This window comes from Diabrotica undecimpunctata, chromosome 6 (assembly GCF_040954645.1).
Source record: "Diabrotica undecimpunctata isolate CICGRU chromosome 6, icDiaUnde3, whole genome shotgun sequence".
Classification (NCBI taxonomy): Eukaryota; Metazoa; Arthropoda; class Insecta; order Coleoptera; family Chrysomelidae; genus Diabrotica; species Diabrotica undecimpunctata.
The window spans coordinates 24,244,170-24,266,109 of record NC_092808.1 but is presented as its reverse complement, the minus strand read 5'-3'; the positions used below and the strand labels follow the sequence as shown (position 1 = coordinate 24,266,109).

General features: G+C 34.8%; 1 protein-coding gene across 1 annotated transcript; it reads left to right on the top strand.

Moving 5' to 3' along the window:
• betaCOP (coatomer subunit beta) lies at positions 1-21,100 on the top strand. Its single transcript, XM_072534476.1, has 11 exons — positions 1-140; positions 207-303; positions 3,525-4,076; positions 4,142-4,283; positions 4,913-5,121; positions 5,178-5,503; positions 10,133-10,404; positions 10,569-10,765; positions 12,246-13,006; positions 16,682-16,924; positions 20,888-21,100. The coding sequence occupies exons 2-11, from the start codon at positions 213-215 to the stop codon at positions 20,960-20,962; spliced, it is 2,868 nt and encodes a 955-aa protein (XP_072390577.1). The 5' UTR covers positions 1-140; positions 207-212; the 3' UTR covers positions 20,963-21,100.
• The last annotated feature ends 840 nt before the right edge of the window (positions 21,101-21,940 follow it).

Genomic DNA, 21,940 nt, shown 5'->3' with positions numbered 1-21,940 from the left:
CAACGTCAACTGTAACATACGTCGCATCAAAACGTCAACAAGCTGACTTGCTGACACGTCTGTAATGTTTAGCCTGACTTTTGAGTAAAAATACCGAAAAACATAATTGTAATTGATTTATTTAGAGTACATAATAACGTGTAAGTAATTACATTATAAAAATCTTTGTAAATGGTATTAAATTGAATATTTATTTATTATTTTAGACGAAAATGACTGCGGTGGAACAACCTTGTTATACACTGATAAATTTGCCAACAGATTCGGAGCCCTACAATGAACATCAGCTAAAAATGGATTTAGGTAATTTGAAAATTGATTTCTAAACTTTAAATTAATTCTGGAATATTAATAGATTTTTATCTATGCTTCGATTCCCTGCTTCCATTATCCATTTGAATGGAATAAAAACTGTTTCTGATGAGAGATATTTCGAATAAAACGAATGTATGTATGTAAATTTAGTATCCCTTGTCAGTAGAAAGCTCTTTTTATACTAAATTTCTTTTTTCTTATATATCATCCTGCCAATTATTCCATAATGAAATTATTTAATTTTTTATTTCTTTTTATTCTTAATGTATGCAATTTAGATTATTCAGTTAGGTCCAAATTTGTCTATCATTCAAACTCAACAATCTTTTTGTTGAGGAAATTTTTCTACAATGCAGTTCTGTTCAGTCCTATTTATCACACTATTATACAGTTCTGTATAAAGCTTATTTTCTTCTAACTGTATTTTTTACATCTTAAAGAAGAAAATGGTTATTCTTGATAGTTGAAACTGTCTTTCTTGTCGAATTTGATAGTTTAAATGCTTTTAATGAATTTGAATACATTTTTTCTGGTTAATAAATTAAACACATTTTCATTTTAACCTGTTAACGTTACAATATGCAAACACAGTCTAGAATTTAAGAAGAATTTAAAAATGATACTACATTAATTGAAAAGGCAGAATTTTCCAATTTTTGAAATAACAAATGATTATCATCTTTATTAAATAGTTTTGCACTGTCTTTTAAAATTACCATATTTGTGCTATTTTTTCATAAGTGCTATAGGATTTGATAATACTATAGTGTCTTAATGTCAAAGCTTTCTACAATATTCTCAAAAGTTTATTAGATCAAATGATGTAACATGAAAGACTTTCTTATCAGATCCAGAGGTCTACAAAGAGGACTCTTATTTTCAGATGGATCAGGTTGTGACCATTGAGCAAAAAGACTGAAGAGGGAATGTAAAGGTAGGAGGGGCAAAAATATTGTTAGACGGAAGTGCTATTTTGAGAGGTCACAATAAACAAGGAAAGAGAGTCACTTTCCTTGTTTAAGAAATCAAATTTAGTTGGGTTATGTTATTGTTTGTCCCAATTGCTACATGAAAGGCTTATTTATATTGAAGTTTTTTAAAGACTGTGTCACATTTTAGATTATTATCGTTATTATTTAATTAAAACTTTCTCGTCTAAGACTCATTCTGAAAAATATTTTATATCTACTTTAAATTTGGTGCCTTTGCATTCCCGGATATGTCCTCCATATTAAGAGGCCACTTTTATGAATTTTGGTCTCCTTTTCATAACAATTAGATTCCCTCTTTTGTCTTTTTGCTCGATTGTTGTGACATACTGGGCTAATTCAAGACTAGTTTGGGAATATTGTTGTTGCTGAGAAGCTGATAATCTGATAAATTTGTTCAAATCCATCAGTGTTGCAAACTAAGGTATAAGTTCAGCAATTCACATATTCCATTATGCTCTTATTTTCCTCTAGTCTCATTAATTTGTAAAACTCTCTTTTGAAAGTCTTCTTTTTCACTTCACTCCATGCATTTGCCACTTTAAAAATTGCATCCTTGATGGTGAACGACTTCCAAAACTTCATCAGATCTACTTTATCCAACAAGTTCATTATAAAATATCTTCGATAGAGGTGTTTCATTGTCTCAATAACACCCTGATCAGTTGGTTGAGCAATTGATGTAACATTGATATGGCATATAGAGAGTTTCCATTGACACTATTTCGATAAAACCTCAAAAATGCAATTTGAATAACAGTAAATCATAGCACGGATAATCCGCAGCCTGAATAATCCATGCCCAGATAATCAGGATTCTACTGTATAGTGAAAGATATTAACAAATTTCACTGAAATTTCAATACATATTATTTAGATTGTGTAGTAAGAACATGTTTTAATATTGATGTTCGAAATGAGTGCGAAATAAAACAGTATTGGTTCATTAAATTGAATCTAATTTGTTTACCTGCTATTGCATGGCAAGTGTGGATAGAGTGGAACTGTAAATTAAGTACTCAGCTGTGCTTAGCAGTAGATTTAAATGGAGAGCTCAATCCAGGCTTACCCCAAGATCATCAATGATCTAATACTTATCTTTCCATGTTGTGTTGTTTAGGTGGTAAGCACACATACAAGTTGTTTTTTGAATGGTTTGGTTTTAGAAAGTTATTGTTATATTACTGTGTTAGCTCTTATGGGACAGCCAGCAATTTATTTTCAATTTTTTAGAAATATTTCTGAAGTTATAAGAACCACTTACCATTCCAGTAAGTTGTTTGTATAGATGTTATAAACTAAGAGTCCAATATGCTTCCCTGAGGTAGACAAGGTAACATTGCACCAATGATTTTGAACAATGCATTTTAATAAACACATCTATCTAGTACACTTTTCAACAGTCTTTGAGGCTAACAGTGTGATAAGCAGTAGTTTAGTCAATGTAAATGATGCCAGTCACTTCCAACTAGTCAGAAGTTTTTGGCTTCTTTGATTGGCACTTTGACTTCAATACAGATACTACTCTGGATTTGCACCATAGCTTTTGACATGAGCGATTTAAAAACTTTTCAGACATGAGTTTATCATTAGTGATAACCATATAATTGTTTTTTTTTTTCACAAAGTTTTTGATCTGTCCTGTCCTAATGGCATCCAGCTGGCTGGTTTACTAGGTTTGCAATAAAGAAATTGCCGCTATAATATGTTAAAAATTAAACAGGTTGTAATTAATATTTCTTTGTTATTTACATCACATTAACTCCAGCTTCTTTTGTTTTCAATGATGTTGTACAATCTGATCATCTGTTATTTTTGTTATATCCTGTTATGAATGGTTGTTGTTTGTAGATCCACATGATTGATAATTCCTGATTTTCTCCAATACCTGAATACTGAGGAATTATGCTGCCATTGTAGTATGTTTGTAAATCCTTCTATTGTCACCTAACTTAGTGATAAATTTATCACTAGATATTATGATATAGAGTAAATGATGAATGTTTCTTCCTTTTTTAACTGTTGTAGTTTTTTTTATACAAGTTTGGATCATTTTGTTTTTTATTTAGCTCAATTGATTTAAATAGCTGTTCCATTCAATTCATTTTGACAATTATGGTTTTTCTCCTTATTTGTTTATTTTATCTTACTTTTTAAATTTTGTTTTTATCTTATTAATCTGTATTCTATTCCATTATTTAACTATATATTTTGTTCCAGAAAAGGGTGAGGTGAAAGTAAAGATTAGAGCATTAGAAAAAATAATTCATATGATTCTGGCAGGAGAAAGGCTACCAAATGGATTTCTAATGACCATCATAAGAAATGTTTTACCTCTTCAAGATCATTTGGCAAAAAAGCTATTATTGATTTTCTGGGAAATAGTTCCAAAAACAAATCCAGAAGGTAAACTACTGCAAGAGATGATTTTAGTATGTGATGCCTATAGAAAAGATCTGCAACATCCAAATGAATTTTTGAGAGGTTCAACACTTCGCTTCTTATGCAAACTAAAAGAACCAGAATTGTTAGAACCACTAATGCCCAGCATTAGAGCTTGTTTAGATCATAGGCACAGCTATGTGAGGAGGAATGCTGTACTTGCAATTTTTACTATCTACAAAAATTTTGAAGCCCTCATTCCAGATGCTCCTGAACTAATTTCCAACTATTTAGATGGTGAGCAAGACATGTCTTGTAAAAGAAATGCCTTTTTAATGCTTCTTCATGCCGACCAAGAAAGGGCATTGTCATATTTGGCATCATGTTTAGGTAAGTTTCTGGTATTTGTTGATAAATTTATCTTTCATAGATAATACTTTAGAAAATATTTTTAGATCAAGTAAATTCATTTGGAGATATTCTACAACTGGTAATCGTTGAATTGATATATAAGGTGTGTCATTCCAATCCTGCGGAAAGGTCCAGATTTATTAGATGTATATATAACTTGTTGAACTCAAGCAGTCCTGCTGTCAGGTATGTACTTGCATCTTGCAATATGAAATATTCTCTGTTTATTAGAAAGTCAACATTTGTCATATATAAGGTAGTATATATCAAACTCTTTTAGATTGATCACATATCTCGATCTAAAGTCTAGTCAAAATAAAAATTGAAAAAAAAAATGAAATACATAGTATTGTTCTGAATCAGCAAAGTAATTGTTCCATATTTTTTTCATATCTCTCTCTCTCTCCAATGGCGCTACAGCCCAAATCGGGCCTTGGCCTCCTCCAAACTATGCCTCCAACCTTGTCGGTCCCGCGCCGATCTTCTCCAGGTTCTCACATCTAGCAAATTTTGCATGTCCGCTGCCACTTCATCCTCCCATCTTTTCCGTGGCCTTCCTTTTGGTCTTGCGCCCTGCCTTTTACTATCAAGGGCTCCTTTCGGTAATCTTTCTGTCTCCATTCTTACTACATGACCAGCCCAGCTTTTTTTCATATATTTTATGAAAATAACTAAGGGTTATCTGTAGTGTTTAGTATTTAGAATTAGTTTAATTGCTGATCTCCACAAACTGCAAATGTTCATGTAAATTTTGTTTGTTTGTCCTGCAGTACAATATGTAATTTGATTTTTATTAATTGTACCCTTTTTTAAAGGTATGAGGCTGCAGGAACTTTAGTTACCCTCTCCAGTGCTCCAACTGCTGTTAAAGCTGCAGCCAGCTGTTATATTGAGTTAATTATCAAAGAAAGTGACAACAATGTAAAACTCATCGTTTTAGACAGGTTGATCGCGCTTAAGGAGCTTCCCAATCACGAAAGAATTTTGCAGGATTTGGTTATGGATATATTGAGAGTACTCTCTGGTAATTGAATAATATTTTCCACCGGATTAAAAATTTTAATTAGATGTATGTTATAGCTCCTGATTTAGAAGTCCGCAAGAAGACTTTAAGTCTGGCCCTTGAATTAGTTTCTTCACGGAACATAGAAGAAATGGTATTAGTATTAACAAAGGAAGTGAGTAAAACGGTAGACAGTGAACATGAGGATACAGGAAAGTACAGGCAATTATTAGTAAGGACTTTACATTCGTGCTCCATTAAATTCCCAGATATTGCACGTAGTGTTATACCAGTCTTGATTGAATTTTTATCTGATAATAATGAACTGGCTGCCACAGATGTATTGCTGTTCTTAAGGGAAGCAATACAGAAGTTCAAAGAATTACAACCGTTGATTATTGAGGTAAGTAAAGTATACATTGACTGTCTATATATCCTAGATAATATCTACAGAATTATTTAAATGTTAATCCCAGCGACGGCTGTATCGACGACTCGATGACGACATGGAGCGAGAAGTGACTAATCAGCACAGCCACGCACAGGTCTGTCTCCGATCAACACTCTAAGACCAGGAACTGCCACTAGATCAACACACACTCTAGCAGAAGCAGTTGTCCTTCAGTCAACATCCTAGTACCAGTGGAGTTGTTACCAGATCAACACTCTGATAAAACTCGATTCTCTCTTTTGGCGGCTCTTGTTTTATTCGGTTGGCGGCCTTCCATCTCCTCTAGCGCGTATTGATGGAAGTGGAACTCAGCGGTGGGAGTACGTGTGGACGGAGCGTTGACGGAACGGTAGCGAGAGCTGGTTACGCACTTCGTTACACTCCCTTCTCTTTGGAGGAGCCTACAACGGCGTGATCCTATTCACCCTTGGTGGTAATTTGATTTTGAGTCTTCTGTCGTTGCAGGTTATTCGGAATTTTTTTGTTCCCTTTTCCGCCACTTCTCTCGGGACGATTTCCACCAAGTCGGATTTGTTTCCTGGCTGTGGTTTCCCCTGGTTGTAGCTGCGGATTCAGGTCTTGTAGGTGTGTCTGAAGCGTGACCCTTCCTTGGTGGGTATGGTGGTGTACCGAACAGTGAAACCTGTGGAGGATGCGTTCTGCTTACTTCTCTGGCGTGACAGGTAGCCCAGGTCTCTGGCTTTCCCAGTGGGCTCATTTCTTCGGGAATGTCCAGGATGTCTTCCATGGCTGATTGCTGACTGTTGTACTTTCAAAATTCGTTGCTTAAGTACTGTCTGTCTTAAGTGGGGGTAGGATTTCTTTGCAGGTGCCTACCCCCTCCCATGGTTTTTAAATCTTTGACATGCGCTGTCACCTGTTTTCGGTTACTACTATTCGACAATTTTAGTTTTATGTCTTGAATGTATGGCGTAGCAAAATTTGGGTATAAACTTATCCCACTCTTTTTGGTTATCGTCCACGTATGTACCTTGTATGTACCTCGTATGTACATTGTTTTCAGTACCTTGTTAGTTCGTTCTACTGGATTGCATTGTGGCGAGTAAGGTGGTCTAAGGACGTGATTTATTTTGTATGTTGTTTAGGAACGTTTTAAAATTGCTACTTTTGAATTGTGAACCGTTATACGAGATGACTTTCTTTGGGATTCCTAACTGCATAAATACTTTTGAACGCAGAGTATCGATGATAAGGCCTGCGGATGCTTTCTTTATCGGTTGGGCGATAACCCATTTCGTAAACAGGTTTTGAATGACTATCAAGAAAATGTTTCGCTTTATAGATCTTGGGAATGGTCACATTAAATCGATTGAGATAGTATGACTTTTCTACAATAGATGGTTCCATTTTTCCTGCTGGTTGCATATGTGATGGTTTAACCTGAAGGCACTTCCTTCAGGCTCTAACATAGTCTGCAATTTATTTAAACATTTTAGGCCAGTAGTATTTTTGCGCCAATAGAAATCTGAAGATGTCTTATGTTCGATTTTAAATTTTTATAATTTTACCTGGACATCATAATTGAATCACACATCTCCATCTGGAGATCTTTTTCTGGATATTTTGCCTGCTTCTTTGTCTTCAACGATCATTCATTCCATACCTTCTCTTCTTCTGTTTATATGTCCAAAATATCTTAGTATATTTTGATTCAACCACATTTGAAATGCCACTATACAGTTCGAATCGGATTTTTGGTGGTCCATATTTCTGTAGCATAGGTGGCGATAGGAAATATTAATGTTAAACAAGGCATAGTTTTGTTTTTTGTAATGTCAGTGTTCTTCTATATATTTTTGTGAGTTTGGCTGTTGCCGATCTGGCCATTGTGACTCCTCGACGGATCTCGTCTTTGCACCCTCCACTGTTAATGATGCCTGAGCCCAAGTAATTAAATTGTCTGACCACATCGGACCTTGCCATGTTTCTTATCTCTGGATGTTTCTGTTTCTATGGATAATAATTACTTTTTATATATTTATTTCCTTTTGTATATTTATTTTTAAACCATATTCTGTACTCATCGTGGCCAATGTATACATAATTTGTTCCAGTTCTGCTGAAGATGCCATTATAACCGTGTCATCAGAATATCCTAGGTCTTTGATTTTTCGTCTTTCTATTGTTGCTCCACCTTGCCAATTTTCAAAAACTTGACATAATGTATTCACTGTATACAGTGGAACTTGGTTATAGCGTCATTGAAGGGCCCAGTAAAAAAATGGCACTATATCAGAGTGACGTTATAAAAGAGGTAGAAAAAAATGAAATTTTAACGAGGAAAAATTGTATTACAGCATTATTTATTACTACAGCTGCATTTAGGATAAAAAATTAAGAAATAAAACATATCATGTATATGAAACTTACATTTTTTATGAAAAAGTTTTCTAATGCTGAAAAAAGTCCGTTATTTTTTTCTGCACAACCATTTCCGAAAAATAAAGTTTTTCTGTAGTGTCCTTTATAATCTGAGCTGCTTATTTGCTAGTTGTGGATACCTCCCTCTACTGGCAAAACCTGGATATGGTCTCAGCAGCTCTCATTGCTTCTTGGATTGTAGGACAATCAACGCCGTCTTCTTCTTCTTCATTATCTTTATTAACATTCATTTCCACATTTTGCACTTGTTCCACAATTTCTTTATCACTTAAAACTTGAAATGTTTCTACCTGATCGTCTACTGAAATGTAGTAGTCAAGATCAGAGTCAAGACAAAGGCATTTCGTCATCCTCGTCAACATCCTGAACATTGGGAGAAACTACAGTCAACTTAGCTTGATGAAAGCACTTACAAATTGTCACTGACGTAACCGCACTCCACGCATTGTCGAAAAACTGAACTGCATCAAGGATGGTAATGTTAACGGGTTCCTAATTGTCCATACAAAAAATTATCCTTTTCAAAAGATGTTTTCGATAATGGCACTTTAGACTTCTTATAGCTCCTTGGTCCATAGGCTGCAAGACACTCGTGCAGTTGGCTGGTAAGAAAACTAGGTTGATATTGGTCAAATTAAGCTTGGGATCGGCGGGCTGCACAGTTGTCAACTAAGAGAAGAATTTTTCTTTTTTTTTTGGAGAGAGTTCCTTGTCCCATTTTATTAATTCTTCTTCGAAAATAGTAAAAGTCATCCACGCTTTTTTGTTAGCTGTGCAGTTTACAGGCAGTGTTTTTATGTTTTTGAAACATCTAGGATGTAAACTTTTCCCAATAACCAAAAGCTTTCTTTTCTCTGTACCTGTCATGTTTGCGCAAACAAAAGCCGTGACTCTTTGTTTTGAAAGTTTTCCACAGACACATTTTTTATTTTTGGACTTTAAAGTTTTGTCTGGCGTTAATTTGTAAAAGACACCAGTTTCATCGTTATTGAAGATATCTTCATCCTTGTATGGTTGCCTTAGTTATGGCTTGTGTTTTGTAACCAATCAGCTGTCACGTTCTCTCCACACATTTTACCTCTTCAACAATTTTCGCGAAGGATATTGAGTGCCGGGCTTTAAACCGATCTAGCCAGCCGTTAGAGCATGTGAAATCTTCACCAAACAGTTTTCCGAACTTTGTAGCTTTCTCCTTTAAACGTGACCCGGACACAGAAATATCAGAACTGCGACACTGCTTAAAAAATTGAAGTAGAGCTGAATCTACATCACCACGAATGCTCTTCCTAATATTTTTAACATTTTCTCCCTCCTCATTAAAGGCTTTTAAAATTTTGTCCTTGTTTTTTAGGATTGAATTGACAGTCGAATTAACAAGTCCAAATACATCAGCGATTTTTCGACCACTTTCAAATGCTTTTATAACACGCACTTTATCTTTAATAGGCAAAGCCTTCCTTTTAGTACTATAACTTGCCATTTTAAAAAATAAAAAGTTAATTACTAAATTAAAATCTAAAAACAAAACGAGCCGAACACAATTTCACGGTAGCGAAAATTTCTTAAACTGACTGTTCTGAAATAGAAAATTTGACTGTTAGGATAGCACTGATAAGTGAGAAATAATAGAACTGTCAAGCTCACATAACTGTACACAGAAGAGATAATCGGACATTCCCACATTCTTGGAAGGAACAATGCCGCAAAGGCTGTAAAATTTTATGACGCTATAGATGAGGCTTACTTTATTTTTAGACGATAAAACATTTAATAATGTTATCGAATAGTTTTTGGCCGGACCTATTAAACATTGACGTTACAACCGAGATGACGTAACTACCTAGGCCGTAATATCCAAGTTCAATTGTATATCGAATAGAATGGGTGATATTATACATCCTTTCATCTTCCCCTTCTGCTTCTATAAAATTTTTTAGCTAAAGGACAGTATTTCACAATATTGGTTCCACACCGCCGAGGTACCTGCTCTATTTGTTATGATATTTCCACTATTATCTTTGATGGTCTTTGTCTACCGTTTGAATTTAACATAAAATTACTTAAATACATTCGAATTTTAAATTTTTACTCGGAGGGGATGCAACAAATCACTAGCATCCATGCACGCTACACTCTTGATGACAGTCTTCAGTAAAAAATATATCTTTTGTTTTCCAGAAACTCATCGAAACTTTTAAAGACATTAAATTGGTCAAAGTTCACAGAGCAGCCATTTGGATTTTGGGAGAATACGCCAGTACCGCTTCCGATATCGAAGTTATCGTTGGAGAAATTAACAGATTGTTGGGCGAAGGATCCCTCGTTGAAGCTGAGCAGAAATTAATAGCAGGAGAGACGGAAGAGAACGCTCCTGTACCTGCTGCAGGTGCCACCACTTTGGTTACTTCTGATGGAACATATGCTACCCAATCAGCGTTCAACACTGTGAGGTAAATATGTATGCAAGTAAATAATATTAACACATTTATATTACCTTATTAGATTTGTCCCATACCCACACCAGTTTTTCTGTCGGAATCTTTTTAGTAATTCTTTTATTCTACAAGACAGAAGCTATTACAAAGATTAATAACTCTTAATATTCATGTTTTAGCCAAACTACGAAAGAAGCACGACCTCCGCTAAGACAGTACCTCATGGATGGCGATTTTTTCATCGGAGCCTCTTTGGCATCTACATTAACCAAACTGTCTTTGCGGTATGAGGATCTTAGCACTCCTGCTGCTAGCAATGGTTTCAATGCCAAAATTATGCTCATTATGGCTGGAATTCTCCACTTGGGGAAATCAGGTAGGTATTTTTTAAACATCAATACTAATTTATTCTAACAACTTTCATAAAGAATCCAATCTATCAAATTTATTGAGCTTCTCATTTGTCCACCACAATAGAGTATGCTTTTTGTTCCTTTGGATCGTCCCGAGTGCTTCATAAGCTTAGGTGGTCTGTTGTACTGTATTTGTCAGCCTATTTGTTATTATTCTAATAAAAAGCTTGTATGTTTGGAACAGAGAACTTATCGGTGGGAAATTTTCCAGATCCTCTGGATCACCTTTTTGTATCTTAACCCTTTCATTCTTGATTTCATAATAGCTAAATAAAACGGTTTAAAATGACTTTAAGGATATTCGTTGATACTAGTGACCTAACAAAGTGATTGATTTTTTTATATTGTTGTGTGTCCTTGTATCCTTAGAAAGGAAATATAATATATATGTCCCATTAGTATTGAATGGTGGGATAAATAAATCCCGTCAGTAGAGAAACAAAGATATTCAAAATAAAAAAAGTACGTTACACAGAAAAAAACATGATTTCTTATGAATGATGTGGTAAAAAACAATTTTAGCATAGAGGCACATTACACGCTGTACAAATAGTCCTAGTTCGAGTTTCTGATTTATTTTGTGAACATCTAAAGCACCTTCTCCTAGTAGGTATTTGTTGTGGCAAAGGATCTCCAACGTTAATGTCCAATGTCCTCACAGTAATGAAAGGGTTAATATGACTAATGCTCTTCCCCATTCTTTTGGGATATATTTTTCTGCTCTCTCTCTTCAGTCCTGACCCTCTGGAGGGAGTTTTGTGGTCATCGTGATGTTGTGTATTATCCGTCTCCAAAGATCTCTGTCTCTGGTTATTTCTTTTAACTCATACATAGGTCTTTTGCATATTCCCCAAATTTGGTCGATCCATCTTGTTGGTGATCTTTCTCGTGATGTTCGGCCTTCACCTTTCCCTGAATAATAAGTCTTTCCATGTTTTCTGTGTCTGCTCTCATAGTATGTCCATAATCATTGGAGATGGACTTGGCTGGAAAGATGTTTGCTGACCTTTAGCTCATTTAAATTTGAATTATTTGTCCTGTGATTTTCTGTTTATTTCTTCTGTTAGGCATCTGTTAAATCGATTTACAGTTCGTTTTTTGTTCCGTGGTATTTTCCTTTATCTTTTCAGGTAAAACCTCATTATATTTAATTTAGCTTTATTTTGTTTTATTTGTTGGAGTTCATAATCGATTTCTTCTATTTGGTTCTCAGGTATTTCATGATCATCTTTTAGTGTTATAATTTCTTTTTTCGCTTTCGTTCTTCTTTTAAAAAGCTTCACCCCTGTCTTCTTTTCAATAATATTGTCCACTATTCTGGTGTTATGGTCAAGGATGTCTTGTGTGGCCATTTTTCTTGTAGCTTTTAGAGTAACCATGACTAATACATAGATATTTTGAATTATTCTTGATATTTGTTAACATCCGATTTTAATTTTACAGGACTTCCCACAAAATCAATAACCAACGACGATAAAGACCACATTCTTTTCTGTTTACGAGTTCTATCGGACCGTTCTCCAATTATTGTGGAAATTTTCAAAAAATTATGCCGTTCGGCACTAAATGAGATGCTGCTAGCTAAGGAATCAGTCGAGGCGATCTCGCAAAAGAGCAAAGAGAAAAACAAACGCACTATACAAACTGACGATGCTATAAGCTTCCTACAATTAGAGACAGATAAAAGTGGAGAACTAGGAGAAAACGTATTTGAGATGTCGCTGTCACAAGCTTTAGTAGGCGGTCGAACGGGCGGTGGTGAATCAGTATTAAGTTCCAATAAATTAGATAAAATTACACAATTGACTGGTTTTTCGGATCCAGTTTATTCAGAAGCATACGTTCACGTTAATCAGTACGATATCGTGCTTGATGTGTTAATCGTAAATCAAACCAACGATACTTTACAAAATTGCACATTAGAACTGGCTACATTGGGCGATTTGAAATTGGTAGAGAAGCCTCAACCTGTCGTATTGGCACCTAAAGACTTCTGTAACATTAAAGCGAACGTGAAAGTTGCCTCAACGGAAAATGGAATTATATTTGGTAACATTGTGTATGACGTTATAGGAGCGGGTTCAGACAGGAATGTTGTAGTTTTAAATGATATACACATAGATATAATGGACTATATAGTGCCTGCTAGTTGTACAGATAGTGAATTTATGAGAATGTGGGCGGAATTTGAATGGGAAAATAAGGTAAGATTTTCTACATGTTATTACATTTCACAGTTTTTTTTAATATAGTTTCGTACAGGTAATCGATTTGAACCCTTAAACAAGGACGTGAGGTCCTTTTGGGACCCAAGTACTATCTTTTTCAACCTCCATTTTGAATAATGGAAAATTTTATCACTAGAATCTCGTATAGTTGAGTTTTTAAGGTTTTTACATAACTTCTAATACCTTACACCAAGTTTCAATAATTAACATCCATGAAAATTATATTTTGATTAGTGGGGTCCCTGGGGGACCCCACGTAATATTTTACGTTACATATTTCGATACAGAACGTTAAGTTTTAAATCAGATATCATCATCATCAATGGCGCTACAACTCTTCGTGAGTCTTTGCCGCGTTTACTATTGCCTTCCATGTTTGTCGGTCCTGTGCCAGTAATTCCCATTGTCGCACTCCCATTTTCTCTAGATCTTCTTTGACTGCATCTTTCCACCTTTTTCTAGGCCGCCCTACAGACCTTCTTCCCTCTGGCCTTTCCCAGAACACATTGTTTATAAGGCGATTGTCGTTACTGCATATCACATGCCCTGCCCATCTGAGTCTATTGGCCTTTATATATCTGACTAGATTTTCTTTTCCGAATAGAGATTCTAGTTCGTTATTGTATCTACCCCTCCATTCACAATCAGATATACACCCTATAAATGGCAACACTGCGCGCCGTCGACTCTCCACGAACCTCCGTTGAATCGTCGCCAATAATTTGTGATACAGTGGTCGTTTAAAGCAATAACAGCGTAGATTTTTAATTTATTTTTGTACACAACATGTCTGTTTATACTCCCGCAGAAAAGGTTTAAATAATAAAATGGTTTTAAGGTGCTACTTCTTTTTTTTATTATGACACAATCTTTAGCAATTAAAACACATATAAAGTTCTATAAGCTAATTTGCTAGCTGCGGAGAAAGGGGCTCCTGTTGGCGTGGTGAGGTCTTCTCCAGTGACAAGACCACTTTAACCGGTTTTCAGGTCAGCTGGCCAGTTCCTTTTGAGTCTCCTATTGGCTTGGTGTTCTAGCAGAGGTTGGAGTAAGGGGTTACTATGCGATTCCAGTGCTTCATGGTGCTTCGTGCTGTATTTAGTGATTACATCCTGTACGAACGGGATTCTTAGGTCTTCATGAAGTGTTAGGTTTGACACATACCAAGGTGCATCAGCTATCGTTCGGAGTATTTTTGATTGGCATCTTTGAATTATGGCTGTGTTTGACTTGCTCGCACATCCCCAGAGTTGGATTCCATATGTCCAGATAGGTTTTATGACGGTTTTGTATACAAGGATTTTGTTTTCAAGGCTCAGTTTCGATTTCCTGCCTACTAACCAGTTTAGATCTTTCATTCTTAGGTCAATTTGTTTCCGCTGCAGAAGTTTTTATGGCAGATTGGGATGCTGTTCAGCCGTAGAAGGTCAAATATTTGAATCATTTCTGTAGGGCATAAATAATTATTTCTTATTTTATTAGGAATTATTCTTTATTTTCATTAAGAGTGTATTTTTTGTTTTATCTTTTTAAAGAAATGCGCTTTTATTTTTAATTCAACCACAAAAATTGTTCACCTTAATAAAAACCGATACAAATGCACCGCATTATAAAGGTCAGTGTATTTTTATAGTGTGTATACAGGTTGAATTTATGTTATAAGAAATGAACCAGGTATACGTAATGAAAACAAAAATCCCGTGGTCGACCACGACCACAGCCAGAGATGATCTGATAGATGCCAATGGCTTTCTATCATTGTTGCTTGGTTTGTGGTGGTTGAGTGTTTTTCAGTGTTGAATTTTCTGTGAGTCATGTTTTAGGTTACTTTGTCACCTCTTCAGGAAGTGGTGGATGGTTTTGGGTGGCGGCACTAATTCTGTCGGTGGTCACTGGTGGTATTCTGTGGTGGTTGTTGGTGTCCTGCGGAGGAGGTCGTCTTCAGAGGGTGGTCAGAGGAGAAAGGGCTTAGGTGCTAAAACGGTTCTTCTCAGAATTATTTTTTATTTAAAATTAAAAATTTTAAATGATTGAATAATATAAATTTTGGCTATATTTCGCGTTGAGGGCAGCTTTGACTGTATCATCTCTATGGACAGGTATAAATGTGCAAATAAGATCGGGAAACCACAGAAACCGATCCTTCCCTGTCCGTGTGAAAGCTCAAGTGAACTATTTATCTGGGTGTACGGTAAAAAAGAGGAGGTAACTCCAGGGTGTCGATGTATTCATTAGGAAGTTTGTTGCTGGCAGAGGTTAACAATTTTGTGGGTAATGATGTACGTTGTCGAAAGATGAGCAGGCACTTTTAAGTAAGTTTGAGTTTTGTCTCGTTGAGTGGTGGAGCAGTTTTTTAAGTCAATCTTCTTCTTCATGTACCATGTCCTTTCAGAACGTTGGTTACCATCATAGCTATCTTAATTTTATTCACTGCCACCTTAAATAGCATGCTTGTATCAACACCATACCAATCTCGCAAGTTCTTCAACCTTGAGGTTCTTCTTCGTCCTGGACTGCGTTTGTCTGCTATTTTTTCTTGCATGATATTTTGTAGCAACCTATATTTGGGAATTCTCATTACATGTCTGAAATAATCCAGCTTTCCCTGCTTGATGCTTTTTATGATCTCAGTAGTCTTGCTGAGACGTTCTAGTATTGTGGAGTTTCGAATCTTCTCCACCCAGGAAACTTTTGGCGATGCGCATCGATACGCTGATTAGGCAGAGGCTGCGCATGCGTAAGATGACATTTTTATTTCTTCTATTACTGACCGACGAGAAACTGAGCGAAGGTTCGGTAGAGACAGTGTGGCGTTGACGGGCAATCCGCCGATATTTATACCTTGGACACCAGCATTTTAGATGTAGGGGGCAGAGTTCCGAGTCCTACCCAATAGAATCACGGTTCAGGTGGGACGATGTAGTCAGGAAGCTCACTGGTGAGTGCTTCACTGACGATCGATACCTTCTTCGTTGATATTTTTGTGGAAGTTACATGAATTGTGTTACTTCTTCTTCATGTGCAATCTCCTCTAAGAAGGATAATCATGGCAATAGATACTACTACCTACTTTCGACACAGTTGCTGTAAACAGATCAGCAGAAGTGCAGTTAAATCCAGCTCTCAAATTGTTTAACCACGAGATGCATGTTCTTCGACTCCTTCTACCCTTTGTTCTTTGTATTATTAATTGCAGCAATTTGTAACGCTCGCTCCTGATGACATGTCCCAGATATTGCAATTTCCTAATTTTAATAGTATTTAACACCTTTTTTCGTTCCCCCATTCTTCTCAATACCTCGACATTCGTGACTCTATCCACTCGTAATATTCTTCTGTAGGCCCATAATTCGAAGGCTTTATCTATCTGAAACGGCTTTATTTAATCTTAGAAGTCTTATCTTCAAAGAAATTGTAATGTCTCTGCTACAGATTACTTTTTTCACTTTGTTAAAACCATTTCTTGCCTGTTCTATTCTGGCTTTAATTTCTTCTGTGTACTAATTATTTTCATTTGTTTTCAGATATTTATATTTTTGAATTTTAAATTATTTTATCATTTCATCACATTGTTCTTCCTTCCATGTGTTTTTAATATTAAAGTTGTATTCACCCTTATTTTAGACATAACATTTTTTTTGTATGTTTTAGGTAACAGTTAACACACCCCTCACAGAACTTTCAGAATACCTCGAACATCTATTGAAAAGCACAAATTTGAAATGTTTAACGTCAGAAAAAGCTCTGAGTGGGCAGTGCGGTTTTATGGCAGCCAATTTATATGCAAAATCCATTTTTGGAGAAGACGCTTTGGCCAATTTAAGTATAGAAAAACAATTTAATAAACCCGATGCACCAGTAAGCGGCCATATTAGAATAAGAGCCAAAAGTCAGGTAAATTTTTTTGTGTATCTATTTTATTGTATAGTGTACATTGCGCGTCTTGAAGTGGACAGTTAGAATTATTTGAATCGGTCATTTTAACAACAACATGAGTCAGAAATTATAAATTTTGTCTAAATCACAAAAACCTGTTTTAAAGCGCTGTAAGAAAAACTACTTTAAAAATAATTGTTGCAATAATATTTTATTATCCTGTACATTATGGATTACATATTTCTTTTAAAAATTGTTTTTTCTCAAGTTATAATATGGTTTAAAAAAAAGTGACTTATGTTGTTTCAAAACAGAAAAAAAATTTTTTTTTTGGAAATTTTATTCTCTCAAACAAATTATAAACATTACTCATCATTAATTGCGTCAGTAGTAGGCCACTGCATAATCTTTTCAAAAGATGATCTTTTTTCCTCTGGTATGTAGTACATTAGCTTGCGTATATCTTCAATTTTTTTATTAATTGGTACTTTACCATCCGGATAGGCCAGAACTGTTGGTAAAAATGGAATTCTATCATTTACTTTAAGTTTAAAGTTGTTAGTGATAAAACCATTACTACATTCCGATACTGTTACAGTCTCTGGTTGGTTTGAAGAATAAAAAAAAATGGTAGTAGTTTGAAATCTGGAAATTGATTTTTTTATCCTTTTCTTTTCTGTCCATTGAGTCGGTAGACAAACACGTTTTTTGTAATGTTTAATCCACCACTTTTTAAATTCAAAAATATCCGATGTTTCCACCATTTTAACAAACAACTTTTTGTGTCGTGTAGAATTTACAATCATTTCTGTATATTCTTTTGGGTGGTAAACACGGTCAAAGTTTTTTATGATTCTTTTTATTGCCGCCAAGTTTCTATCGTTCGGCAAAAAGGAATGGCCACGTTGTGGAAAGTACTGGTTTATCGTTTTAAAACTTTCAGTGTCCATTAACCACAGTAGAAATCTCACTACAGTATGATTCCGGTTTTGACCGGCACAGCTGTCAGAAAATAAGTGAAAATGTTTCACAGAAGTATGCACTTCAGACTTGATATAATCCATAAGAAATGAAGTAACTTCATTGGGACCCTTTCTGTCTTGACCTTCGTGGTAGTTGTAAAACATCCCTGGTGTTTTTGCATGTTGTGAATTCCAAAGACGTTGTAGGATAGTTGACGTAAGTAAAAAGTCTCTTGTACAGGAATAAGTGGAAGTTGAAGATTTTGCATATAATCAAACATCTGTCTTACATATCTCTGCAATTTCTGTCATTTTATTGTAGAACTTCTTTGCACGTCTTTTATGTACAGATAATTTCGCAACGGCTACGCGCTTCGCTGTCTCGTTTAAAGATGGACTCTTAATTTTTATTTCTGTTTACATTCACAGCAACTGTCTACCTGTGGACGTTCAAAAGATAGAGAAAAGTGTTCCTGGAAAATCTTTAAATAAAATTTATACTTCACTGAATTATTATTATCAGGAAATTTGACACAAAATAGGTCATACATGATTCGCATATTCAATTTTTTGTCTAAGTAATGCTTCACTTTCCCTGTGTAATGTGAAATCTTGGTGGGAAAACTCCCAATATGAGTCTTAATCTATTCTATTAAATTTTCAGACTTAGCATTCCCTGAAATATTTTTTCCACGTTTATCTAGTGGTGTTTTTCCTTGTACAAGAAGCTTAGAAATTCTTCGAATTCTTTCATGACTCACAGTGTGAATTCCCATGAAAGCTTTTTTGCAAACAGTAATTTTGCCACCCGAGCCTGTCATGGAGTAACTAAGGTTATATCTTCTATTCTTTGGATTTTCATTTCGAGGTCCTCTCTTTTTTACTTCACAGTTTCTACTAAGCCCTTGTAAGTATGAATCGTGTGCATTCTTGATAAGCATGCTTCTGAATTTGGCAAGTATTTCAGCCCTTACATCAGCATTAACTTTTTCAAAGCACTTCAAGCGACAACTACAAAAAATATATAATAATTTTACGTTTTAAAACTATCTTAACCTTAAAACTTACCGACAGCCTCCTCTTGGTTTTTTGCAGGTACAACATTGCCTTTATAATTTTTATATTCTTCCCCACACAGCCTCGCTTTCTTAATAATTCCTGACTTATAATTGTCTGTTTTACCGCTTTTTTATTACTTTTTTCCAAATTCAGATCATTATTCGTACCATTTATTGCAGCCATCTTGATCGTTTTGTTTATAAATGACAATTCCGCGCCGAAACAACATCAGTCGAAGACTCATTTAGTTTTCGAATGGAATAAGTATTTATATTAAGCTGTAGTTTATTACAGCAAATTGAAACTGATGTCGTTTCTGCTTAGAATGATGCGTCGACGTATAAAAAATGGATTTATGAAGAACTGTCAATATTGCCAAAAATTGACTCATGGGGTTTCTGAAAAGACCGATTCATTTAAAGTAACGTATAAGATATACGAGCAACAATTTTTTTAGAATTATATTTCATAAATCTAAAAGACATCAAATTTAACAAATACAATTCGACACTGTATCATAAAGCTACAAACTGAAATTCATTGTGATACCAATGTTCTTTAAATTAGGATTTATAAAAAAGCAAAAATATCGCAGATTTCATCTCATGTTCGGAACGGTCCCGTGGTTGGTACAATTAAACCTAAAGCTAAGATTAATATTATTACAAAAATTAATCAAACTCACCAGGCCTCCAGAGTCTCAGTCTCCTGTGCGCCTAGAAGACTTCGCTACACTGTTCACTAATCACTGTACTACTGCTGATGGGAACAGCGGACAGTTCATTTATACCGTCGATGATGACGTGGTTCACTGACGTGACTCGGTCCCACTCAATCTCAACTCATGACTCGGACTCTTATATGAAACCTTTTTTTCCTTACATTAAAAGTGTCACGGACAAAATCGTCAAATTAAGAGGAATAAAGACAATATTTACCCCCATTTGCGTTTTTTTTTTCAAGTCTACTCCTACCCTTCTCTTATAAGCATTTCATGGTTTTCAATCATCAGGAAGAACTTGTGATTGAAAATTATAACAAAATATACCAGTGTACACTTGTACACATTAATAAAATAAATTTAAATTTTATACATCTCCTTGTTATCTAGTACAAGACTTGCTGTGTCTGTCTTAGAATCTTTTTTGTATTGATGAGATGTATGCCACTTTCCATTGGTTGGTAACGAGTCATCTATTTCTATACATAAAAATTTTGTGATCAATCGAAATAAATTTTAGGTGCTACATTTCAGCATCTATTGCTTCCGGACAACTTGGTTATTTTTTAATGACACTACAGCTTTCCTTAGGTGTGGTCTTAAGGCGTCGCTTTATATTCTTCTCTTTCTTCTGACACTAAGTTGTTATAGTGATGCATTCATTAGGTTCCTGTTATTACCTGTATTGCTTTTTTCTTTCTATCGTTTTTCTGTTGGTGTTGACTTGATAAATTTCCACGCTTCTGTATTTTTTCGGCTCCCTTGTAGGTATTGATTTTCGGACATTTTCTATCCCATAATTTATTTTTCTCCGCTGTAAATGTTCTTCTGACATCGTTTTTCTTTTCGACATATTTCCATTCGTCTTCTGATTTTAAGGTGAGCCATTTCAAGTACAATGTTTTTTTTTACTTTGAATAACTGGTCTATATCGTCTGTCCAGCCTTCATTCTGCTTGTTTGTTTATATTTTTTACCCAGTGCTTCTTATGTTCTTCATGAAGACTCTTGTTTATATTAATATACATTTTCTGAAGTGATTGATTTGGATCCTCTATAAGGTTTTCATCTAGTTTTTATTCTGGTGAAGAAAGGTCTTTTCAGATAAACTATTTTCATTAAATATCCAGATATGCATTTTGCATGTTTGCAAAGTCTAATTATTATAGTTTAGAAATAACTGATAGCTGCATATACTAGTCTTTTAAAGTATTTAATGTATCCTACTTTTTATTTTCAGGGTATGGCCTTAAGTTTAGGAGACAAAGTCAATATGACACAGAAGAGCACACAACATAAAGTAGTAGCTGCATAAATAAAAAGTTTTTTCTGTTTTAACCCTTTTCTTTATTTTAAATCGTATTTTGTAATTTAATTAATATCGTATTACTGGTTATACATTGTTAGATTATAAATATCTTTTAAAGAATAAAATTTATTTAGCTTTTAAAAAGTGCGGAAAGTAATCTTTACCTTCTTCTCATAAGATTAACTTACAAGTTTTTCTGGTAAAAATCTGATTTAAAAATGTTTAGCATTTAATAGTGAAATAAATGACTTAAAATTTAGAAGAAAAAGTCAATGTAATATAGAATAGCAGATAATAAAAAATAGTAAGTATCTAAATAAATTTTTAATATTTTGTGCATTTTTTATTTCAGTTGACAAAAATTGCTGAAATGTATAATAAAATTTTTTCCCCCAATCTGTTAGAATACAGGTTTGGATGACAATTTCCATTTTAATAAAATTAAAATTTAATTTAATCAATTTTCATATTTTCACTACGGATTTGTAAAAGTCTTTTGCTACTCTAAGATAAAAAACAAATAAATATAATGTTCTTTTGCTAAACCTAAATTCAGAATACAAAACTTGGACCCCCTTTTAACGCTAAGACTCAACGCCAAATTGATTTGGCGTTGAGTGTGATTGTAAACCGCTATAAATATAGCCTTCTGCTACTGTAAGAAAAATAAATAAATATAATGTCTTTTTGGTAAACCTAAATTCAGATTACAAAACTTGGGCCCTCTTTTAAAGCTAAGGATCAACGCCAAATTGATTTGGCGTTGAGTGTGATTGTAAACCGCTATAAATTTGCCTACGGCGGGAAATTCCGCATCTTCGGCATATAGAGGTGTTCTAACTCACAAGGTGAAATCGCTTCTATAGATTGTAGAGAATTTGGGCCACGATGGAGCCTTGTGATGCATTAGTTTTTGGGACGAACGAGTTACTTGTTATTTGCATAGTTGTACCGTTAAGGTAGGGGCGCAATATTAAATGGCAT